Source organism: Mya arenaria, chromosome 16 (genome assembly GCF_026914265.1).
Source record: "Mya arenaria isolate MELC-2E11 chromosome 16, ASM2691426v1".
NCBI lineage: Eukaryota > Metazoa > Mollusca > Bivalvia > Myida > Myidae > Mya > Mya arenaria.
This window is the reverse complement of record NC_069137.1, coordinates 47,785,744-47,796,538: the sequence shown is the minus strand read 5'-3', so window position 1 is coordinate 47,796,538 and position 10,795 is coordinate 47,785,744. Positions and strand designations below refer to the sequence as shown.

Below are 10,795 nucleotides of genomic sequence, written 5' to 3'. Positions count from 1 at the left end.
TTGTACAATTTAGTGAAAAGTATCCCCACCTTGTAAAATTGTTTGAAGTTAGATTGTTAGATAATCTAGTATTATAAGTAATACAATATGACAACAATCTTATGTAACATATAAATTATATATTCATTGACAATTTTGACAAAATTACAATTAAAACATAACAATATTTTGATTGTCAATATATACAATATAATGTCAATATTTTTGTTTTAAATGTATGCTTTGTTTGAATTGAAATGTTTAAATAATGGGTGATGGTGACCTAATCTAAACAAATTATGTACGTGCTATTGTTTCTAAATAAAACTTTTTCTTCAAAATAAGCCTTTATTGTTTAAAGTTAATCTAAACAGAATATTTGGTAAACAATTTAAGACAAGCATTTGTTATTTACATGGGTAACATTACATGAAAATAGACCTATTGTATTTGCACAAAATAAATATAAGGAATAGAGAAAAAAGCTTGAAAGTAGAAACTATGCAAACCGTCATTCTGTGAACCTACAAAAATTGTGTTAAGGCTGTTATGTTTAATTTTTTTTTATAAAATGCGATATGATGAAAACTAATGGTAAAGTGGAGTAAGCGAACATATTAAAATATTAAGAAGGATGAGACAGGGTAAACGATAAGGGCAGGTCAATGGTGGATTCAATTTTGTTATAATTTATGAGATCAGAAACGTTAAGATTGTCAAATATAGTGCTGAACCTCTTTGAATATAATTTTGTTTGGCTTGTCCAAACAGATTTTTTTGAGACGACAATGGCCTGATATTGGATAACATGTCAAAAAGCTGATTACTTTGCGCATGATAAGGTCGAAAGGTGAAGACGAATTGATATGTATCCTCGATATCTTTACATTGGCGTTGGGGATTATTGACGGAGAACGGATTTGCTATCATCATCATGATAGCCTCAAGGTACACCAGTTCTTTTTTTGGTCAGAGTATGCTTGAAAGAAGGAAACGGTGGAGAAGAACGAATATCTTCTAATAGAGCTTTCCAAAGAGATATGGTAGATGGCAAAACGAAGGTCGATATTAGTTGTGATTTACATGCGATATTCCGAAGGTTAATATAGTTTCTATCAGTGTACGAGTTGGTACCTCTAACTCGGAATTGAATAAGTATCCCAAGATACGTAGGTGAAATAAAATGAAACATCTTGTAGAATAAGATTTGCTTATTTTTCTGACTTTTTTCTTTTGAAGGTTTAAATCCTGTTTCAGTGTCCACGTTTGATATAGAGACAAGTCTTGTTGCACCAGTAATGCCCCCTCGTGTTGTACTTTTACTACGTCTTCGACAGCTTGATTAAGATTGTACTTGGCAACGTCTGCATATTCTCACAAAGATCTTAGGAATGTTGTGTAAAGTACTTCCATAGATTTCGGATTACGCACGTATTTGAAGGATTGGATAAGGTAGATACGCTGCCAGGCCTGTTGGTTGAAGGATTGGATATATTAATGTCATTAACAGCTACTAGAAAGTGTGACATCCAACTGTTTGAGAGTTTTAACTTCTGCTACCTGAAGGCTAGTCATGGAAATAGGTGAAATCACCAATCTTTTTATTTTACGAGATACATGATTCTCTGTATTTGCTGGATTAAATGATACAGGTTACTTCTCAGCCAACGTCTGAAATATTTCCGTTTCAGCATTTAGCTGTTCGGCAGCAACAAATGGGTCATTTACAACAATATATAAGGTAGTGTCATCCCCAAAGAGACAAATAGTGATTGAATTTCACGAATAATATCATCGATATATATAAGGAAAAGTAAAAACCCTAGAATTGAGGATTGAGGGACCCCCAGCAGTTATTGAAACGGTGTCTGACTTAGTTAAAGATATAACAACGCACTGCTTTCTACTATGATAGTCAATAATCCATAACATTAAGGATCTGGAAATGCAACTATCTCGAAGCTTGAAAAGATGAAATTCGTGCTACACGCGATCAAAGGCGTTCGGGAGGTCAAAGAAAACTGCTACAACTTCGTTTCCCTTATCTATTGCAAGACATAACGAGTGATAAGTCGATAAAAGCTGATTGACAGTTGATTCCTTTGGAATGAAGCCTGACTGGAAGGGAGTAACGCAATCGTTTTGCTGTAAGAAGTTTTACCGATATTTATGCAAAACTATTTCTAAAACATTGCTAAGAACAGTCAAAAACGATATTGGTGGGTAATTACCAACGTCTTGGGGAATGAATTCTTATTAAATGCGTTTTTTATAATGCCATTGTTAAGCAGTTCTTACAAGATAGGTTACATGGTTTCGAAACTGATCGTATGTGCGGCACTGCTGTATATTGTCAGCACGTTTTTTTCACTTTTGTCAGCCCTTCTCCTCTGACGGATAGATTTTCCGATATCAGTATTTAACCATGGAAGGTAATTTGTGCGAATCGTGCCCACCTCACCACTAGGCATACATGTTCCACAAAAAGTTGATGAGTAAATTTCACTGCATAGATATTTATGTTGGCAAGAAAATATGAATTCCAATCAAAAGATGAAACAAGCGAAAGCAGATCGCTGTTTTCTCATTGTGAACAATTCCTTCGAGATTTTGCCAGCATCACACTCTTAGACAATATCTGGCGATGAAACTAGGATTAAAACGATGAGAGTATCGACCTAGCTTAATCAGTGAATGGTTTGGTTAACAGTTTACACACGCATCTACCTAGCTTTATCAGTGAATGGTTTGGTAAACAGTTTACACACGTATCAACCTAGCTTTATCAGTGAATGGTTTGGTAAACAGTTTACACACGTATCTATCTAGCTTTATCAGTGAATGGTTTGGAAAAAAGTTTACACACGTATCTACCTAGCTTTATCAGTGAATGGTTTGGTAAACAGTTTACACATGTATCTATCTAGCTTTATCAGTGAAAGGTTTGGTAAACAGTTTACACACGTATCTACCTAGCTTTAACAGTGAATGGTTTGGTAAACAGTTTACACACGTATCTACCTAGCTTTATCAGTGAATGGTTTGGTAAACAGTTCACAAACGTACCAACCTAGCTTTATCAATAAATGATTCGGTTAACAGTTTACACACGTACCAACCTAGCTTTATCAGTGAATGGTTTGGTAAACAGTTCACACACGTACAAACCTAGCTTTATCAGTGAATGATTCGGTTAACAGTTCACACACGTATCAACCTAGCTTTATCAGTGAATGGTTTGGTAAACAGTTCACACACGTATCAACCTAGGTTTATCAGTGAATGGTTTGGTAAATAGTTTACACACGTATCTACCTAGCTTTATCAGTGAATGGTTTGGTAAACAGTTTACACACGTATCTACCTAGCTTTAAAAGTGAAAGGTTTGGTAAACAGTTTACACACGTATCTATCTAGCTTTATCAATGAATGGTTTGGAAAACAGTTTACACAAATATCTACCTAGCTTTATCAGTGAATGGTTTGGTAAACAGTTTACACACGTATCTACCTAGCTTTATCAATGAATGGTTTGGTAAACAGTTCACACACGTACAAACCTAGCTTTATCAATGAATGATTCGGTAAACAGTTTACACACGTATCTACCTAGCTTTATCAATGAATGGTTTGGTAAACAGTTCACACACGTACAAACCTAGCTTTATCAATGAATGATTCGGTTAACAGTTTACACACGTACCAACCTAGCTTTATCAGTGAATGGTTTGGTAAACAGTTCACACACGTACAAACCTAGCTTTATCAGTGAATGATTCGGTTAACAGTTCACACACGTATCAACCTAGCTTTATCAGTGAATGGTTTGGTAAACAGTTCACACACGTATCAACCTAGGTTTATCAGTGAATGGTTTGGTAAATAGTTTACACACGTATCTACCTAGCTTTATCAGTGAATGGTTTGGTAAACAGTTTACACACGTATCTACCTAGCTTTAAAAGTGAAAGGTTTGGTAAACAGTTTACACACGTATCTATCTAGCTTTATCAATGAATGGTTTGGAAAACAGTTTACACAAATATCTACCTAGCTTTATCAGTGAATGGTTTGGTAAACAGTTTACACACGTATCTACCTAGCTTTATCAATGAATGGTTTGGTAAACAGTTCACAAACGTACCAATCTAGCTTTATCAATGAATGATTCGGTTAACAGTTTACACACGTACCTACCTAGCTTTATCAATGAATGATTCGGTAAACAGTTTACACACGTATCTACCTAGCTTTATCAATGAATGATTCGGTAAACAGTTTACACACGTATCAACCTAGCTTTATCAATGAATGATTCGGTAAACAGTTTACACACGTATCTACCTAGCTTTATCAATGAATGGTTTGGTAAACAGTTCACTCACGTACAAACCTAGCTTTATCAATGAATGATTCGGTAAACAGTTTACACACGTATCTACCTAGCTTTATCAATGAATGGTTTGGTAAACAGTTCACACACGTACAAACCTAGCTTTATCAATGAATGATTCGGTTAACAGTTTACACACGTACCAACCTAGCTTTATCAGTGAATGGTTTGGTAAACAGTTCACACACGTATCAACCTAGGTTTATCAGTGAATGGTTTGGTAAATAGTTTACACACGTATCTACCTAGCTTTATCAGTGAATGGTTTGGTAAACAGTTTACACACGTATCTACCTAGCTTTAACAGTGAATGGTTTGGTAAACAGTTTACACACGTATCTATCTAGCTTTATCAGTGAAAGGTTTGGTAAACAGTTTACACACGTATCTACCTAGCTTTATCAGTGAATGGTTTGGTAAACAGTTTACACACGTATCTACCTAGCTTTATCAGTGAATGGTTTGGTAAACAGTTTACACACGTATCTACCTAGCTTTAACAGTGAATGGTTTGGTAAACAGTTTACACACGTATCTACCTAGCTTTATCAGTGAATGGTTTGGTAAACAGTTCACAAACGTACCAATCTAGCTTTATCAATAAATGATTCGGTAAACAGTTTACACACGTACCAACCTAGCTTTATCAGTGAATGGTTTGGTAAACAGTTCACACACGTACAAACCTAGCTTTATCAGTGAATGATTCGGTTAACAGTTCACACACGTATCAACCTAGCTTTATCAGTGAATGGTTTGGTAAACAGTTCACACACGTATCAACCTAGGTTTATCAGTGAATGGTTTGGTAAATAGTTTACACACGTATCTACCTAGCTTTATCAGTGAATGGTTTGGTAAACAGTTTACACACGTATCTACCTAGCTTTAAAAGTGAAAGGTTTGGTAAACAGTTTACACACGTATCTATCTAGCTTTATCAATGAATGGTTTGGAAAACAGTTTACACAAATATCTACCTAGCTTTATCAGTGAATGGTTTGGTTAACAGTTTACACACGTATCTACCTAGCTTTATCAGTGAATGATTCGGTTAACAGTTCACACACGTACAAACCTAGCTTTATCAGTGAAAGATTCGGTTAAGACTTCACACACGTATCAACCTAGCTTTATCAGTGAATGATTCGGTTAACACTTCACACACGTACCAACCTAGCTTTATCAGTGAATGATTCGGTTAACAGTTTACACACGTATCAACCTAGCTTTATCAGTGAATGATTCGGTTAACACTTCACACATGTACCAACCTAGCTTTATCAGTGAAAGATTCGGTTAACAGTTCACACACGTATCAACCTAGATTTATCAGTGAATGATTCGGTTAACACTTCACACACGTACCAACCTAGCTTTATCAGTGAATGATTCGGTTAACAGTTCACACACGTACCAACCTAGCTTAATCAATGAATGGTTCGGTTAACAGTCCACACACGTATTAACGGACGGACGGACATACACACAGACACACACACAGACACACCCACAGACACACACACACACACACACACACAAACAGACGGACAGACAAACCGACGGGCGGCCGGTCAGGCGGGAGGACGGACGGACAGACAGACAGAAAGACAGACACACACACAGACACACACACAGGTAGACATAGACAGAAATACAGACACACAGACAGACACACACACACACACACACATACACAGACAGACATCCATTCATACAGGCAGACAGACATGTTTATCGTCGTAAACATGTGTAAAGCATATTTTCTTGATATATTATCATTCATATATATCAATATTGTGTATATTACCACATGACTGATTATTCGTTGACGGTATTAATATATTTAAACAAGTCTTTCGGGATGGTTCGTTTTTACATTTACTATTTATTATTTTTAAATACTTACGAGGGTAATTGACCTGAAGAAATCGTATTGTATTAGATTTTACTGTGTTATAACTTGTTGTAGTTTTAGAAACTTAAGTATGTTTCATTTATATCATTATGATAATTTAGTTTTGGTTTTCAAACTGTCTGACAGAGTTGTGCTTGAAAGATATATTTTCTGACCTTATTGAATTTTGGATCGAAGCAGTTTTATATATTCCTGCGTGCACTCATTGCGAATACATCACAGCTTGGAGCATACATAATTAGATAACTACGCACCATGTCCAACCGTGATGTTTACGCCGCTAGATAACGCAAAAGCAAAATATATATTTTAAGTACGACCATAAACACACTCTGAATCACTGCGCTAATATCCATGACAACCACGAATTAACGCATATCCGTACGCAATTATTTTCACTAAGCACAAAAGAGTTCCAGCAAAAAAATACATTTTAACTAAATTTTGTTTATCTGAGGTTGGAGAAAAAGCATCTTCCATAGCCGCTTGTGGCTCGGTAAACCTCGTTTCCGCAAAACACCCTACGCTCGGGTCGGAATGAACCTATCTTACATTCTTGGCCATGGAAGATACTTATATTCAGAGTACCTAATGCAAAGATGCGATGCAGTTATAACCCTAGTTTATTACGCAAAGACTTGTATTAGTTGTAATTTATTTATTTGTTATGTATTGTTTGCTTTGTATTAAACAAAGCACACATAACAAACAAACGCAATATAATTTGATATGTATTAAATGAACTGAGACAAAAACAGTTGCATAAGACTTTAATAAATATAATAGAACCAAAGAGTTGTTTAACTCTTGAGGTATTAATGGAAAATGGTATTGTATTATAACGGTTTTACTGGAGTCTTATTTAAACATCATTTTACTTTTTTTTACACTTTCAAAAGTTGCAAATGGCATATATACCATCCCTGTGTAATAAGGGAAACCGTTAACGAAGTAGCGTCCGTTAAGGTTAGCAGCGTAGCAGCCGTTATACCACCAACCACCGTGGTATGTAATAGCACAGCTGCTTGAAGAATGTTGATCCATATCGTGATCGTAAGTCGAAAATGGTTGGCCGTCGTGGTATGGCGATAGTAAATGGCCATAAGGCACTATGAAAAATAGATAAATTTAACATAATTATGTATACATCATTAAGGTATAAGCATGTACTTCCTTTTAAAAGTATTTTCACAGTTGACGATCTTCAAGGGCTTTGCATTTTTTTTCTTTTTTTGTGTTTTGTTTTTGCATCCTATGAGACATCTAATTTAAGAAATTTAAGAATCACCTTTAAATATCTCTGAAGGGAAGAATTACAATTATTGTTTCCATAGGAATTAACAACATCAGGATGACAGTTTTAAGAAAAAACGATATGTTATTAATAACCACCATGGTTTGACATGGTTTGACATTATGCGAAATTTACAATTACATTGATCATTTAACTGATAAACAATAGCACTCCTAAAGTTCCTATTAATTATTATCTATGTGGCATACCCAACCGAACCACTTGTAAAAAATGTCAGAATTATTATATTTCAATAGTTTAAATATTTGGTGAAAATCGACTGAAATTCATGATAAAAGAATTAAACCAGAGAATGTCAACATACGGTGTAATGAATCAACTCTGTGGTCCACATGTAGTGTATAGTTTGAACCAGCTCCAACACTAAATCCATCGTACACGTCATACATCCTTGTACCGTTATGTGCCTTAAGGTCTATACGTAACGTGTGATTTCGGCGTGATGTCAGCTCATTTAATAGCCGCAAACCTTAAAGACAATTCGCAAATTATTTTACGGAGTGCGGAATGCATAAAAATACTGTTTGCCATAAGATTTAACATTTCTTCTTTGGTCCTTAATACCTAGTGCATATAATAGTTATAATATATACTTCAAAGGAACATACAATACAGGGACATGCCACACACCAAAAACCAGCATAGAGTATCAGAATGACATTTTTTTTAACAACATAAACTGCAAAACAGATGCAATACCCATATTATGTTATGTATAAGTGGCACCAAAGATTTAACCGAACGTGACAAATGAACATTTTAATCATATAAAGATATTATACAACATTACCTATCAGTTTGAAACAGTACTGAAACATATTTGAGTTTGAAATATCTTTCCGAATATTCAATAAACGTCTACCTAGCCAGAACTCTCCATGGGGCGATCCAAATCCATTTTCATAGCTGCTAAAATTCTGGTAAAAATCCACACTTCCATTGACCCTGTGTTTGAACACCTGAAACAATTTCGTCTACATTTTCCTATTGATTTCTTGTGTGGTCACGTACCTACGTAGCGCATATGTAATTGCTAGTAATACGCTCAGAAATACATACGTTCATAACTGTGGTCTTAGCTCATTTCCAAACCATCACAGAAACGTAATAGTATTTCATTTGGCTGTCAGTGAGTTTCGTAATATATATATATTAGAAAATATAAACAAAATTCACAAATAGTTTGACTAACGGTCCATCCACCGCCATCTGTGTCCATGTCACAGAAAACATCTACTGTTGTGTGTGTCTTCCAGGTAACTATGGTGTAAACGCCAGAGGACCAAGAACGACCTCTCTTCAACAGGTCCGAGCAATCAGCTGCAATATTATTATATACTTATATCATCAACAGATATAAGCTTGATATTAATGTTATGATTGCTCATTAGATCTATGATGTCTTCAGTTAGTACATTATAAATATCAAATGTTATAAGATTACTCATAATGGATATGCTTGATTCACATAATACGTCCGATAACAAATTATTTTTTGTAATTAAATAACGATTGTTCATCAAAATTAAACGAGATTGACACATACGGATTGTAGAAATTTGAATATTTGTTAACACATGTGCAATACACAAAATAAGTCAAACTGGAAACAGGGTAAAGCAGAGATATATGTTTATATTGCTTGATGACCACTCCAGCTCTTTAAATATATTTTGAAGTAGATCTAGAACTCAAAATACCAATCGGATTTTGAACATACCAAAGTTTGAAGCCAGCATATTGTCTTGTTTTTGTATACAGTGTGGGTTAAAATGCATTTACCTGTCGTGTCAGCTTGCGTTGTTTGCGGAACATTTGCTGAAATATACCATTGTTTTATTTGAAATTTAAATCTATGTTATTCAAAGGCGTTTTTATAAAAATCGAATTCAACTGTAAATCTTTTAAGCAGTTTAGACACGAATATTTGACTCACGGCATCTGTTGCACATAACTGGACATGTGACTTCTGCGATAAGGGGGTCTTGACAGAGTTGCGGGTTGGTCCGGCAGCCGGTCACATCCAGGTCCACGCATGACCCAGAAGCTAGAGCCAAATTAAGGCAAACGGCCCCAATAAAAACAATTGCTGAAAGAAACGCATTTTTATATCAGACCTCTTGTCGGGAGACAATACATAACTTTATTAGTCACGTTTATATCGTAAAAGATATTGCCCTTACCGGGAAGAGGTCGAGAAGCGCTCTGTACGAGAATAAAATGTTTGACCTGTATCACGGTTAATATTTAGATTACTGAAACACATGTCTTTAGTTCATTTTATGATTTTTAGAAGGATAGCGGTCGAGGAATTCTCTGTACGAAGGTATTTTGTTGGCCCCTTGCAGGTATACTATTTACTTAACCAGCATATGTCTTTATTTAATTTTATAATTTTAAATTATTTGATCATTTTAATATGAATGATGAATATCGTTACAAATAAAAGTATATACTGTGTTTGTAAAGAAAATTGTTAGTGTACCTACATGTATATTGCGATATGCCGAATTCACTGAGAATTTGGTCGATTCAAAACAAGTCTTTATTATTAACAGTTTTCTTCAAAAATTACAACAAGTTAAGTTTGGAAATATAACTATAACATGTTTGAGAAAATTAATTATGTATTTGAAATTTACCTTCCATATGGCTTACAACTTTCACAACGTCGAACATGTTATCGCTTGAATAGTGATCTCTTCTACTGTGTTTCCCTTATATAATTCTAAATGTGACCTACTTACGATGACACTGCTCGATAAGGCCATTGGAAACTGGTTGTTAGCGTCACGTTCCATTTTAAATCTACAAATCATGTTTAGGAATACAAGCACGAGTCGACAACTAAAACAGCGCATCAGTATTACTCTAAATCAACGTGTTTGACGTACATACGGCAGGGAACAAGTCAAGCGTGGCTAGAATTCAAGACAAACCTGCATACTTTAAGGATCATGAAAAAATGTCAGAAATTTGTTTCAAGGTTCTACTATTAAAACATTTTTTTATAACATAGTCATAATAATCACGATATTTATATTAGCTATTTTCATCCTAGTGTAATGCTTTCTAGATATTGATATTAGAAATATGTTTTATTAGAGTTCAAACAACAGTGATAACTACTGCTTATAACGTTAAACAAATGGACAATTGATCATGGTATTTTCTTGATCCCTAGATCCGG

General features: G+C 34.9%; 1 protein-coding gene across 1 annotated transcript; it reads right to left on the bottom strand.

Moving 5' to 3' along the window:
- Window positions 1-7,136: 7,136 nt before the first annotated feature.
- LOC128221819 (microfibril-associated glycoprotein 4-like) lies at window positions 7,137-10,276 on the bottom strand. Its single transcript, XM_052930423.1, has 7 exons — window positions 10,248-10,276; window positions 9,542-9,694; window positions 9,388-9,423; window positions 8,798-8,925; window positions 8,468-8,564; window positions 7,910-8,074; window positions 7,137-7,399 (listed from the first exon to the last, which is right to left on the bottom strand). Exons 1-7 carry the CDS (start codon window positions 10,252-10,254, stop codon window positions 7,149-7,151), a joined length of 837 nt encoding a protein of 278 aa, XP_052786383.1. The 5' UTR covers window positions 10,255-10,276; the 3' UTR covers window positions 7,137-7,148.
- Between the last annotated feature and the right edge of the window lie 519 nt (window positions 10,277-10,795).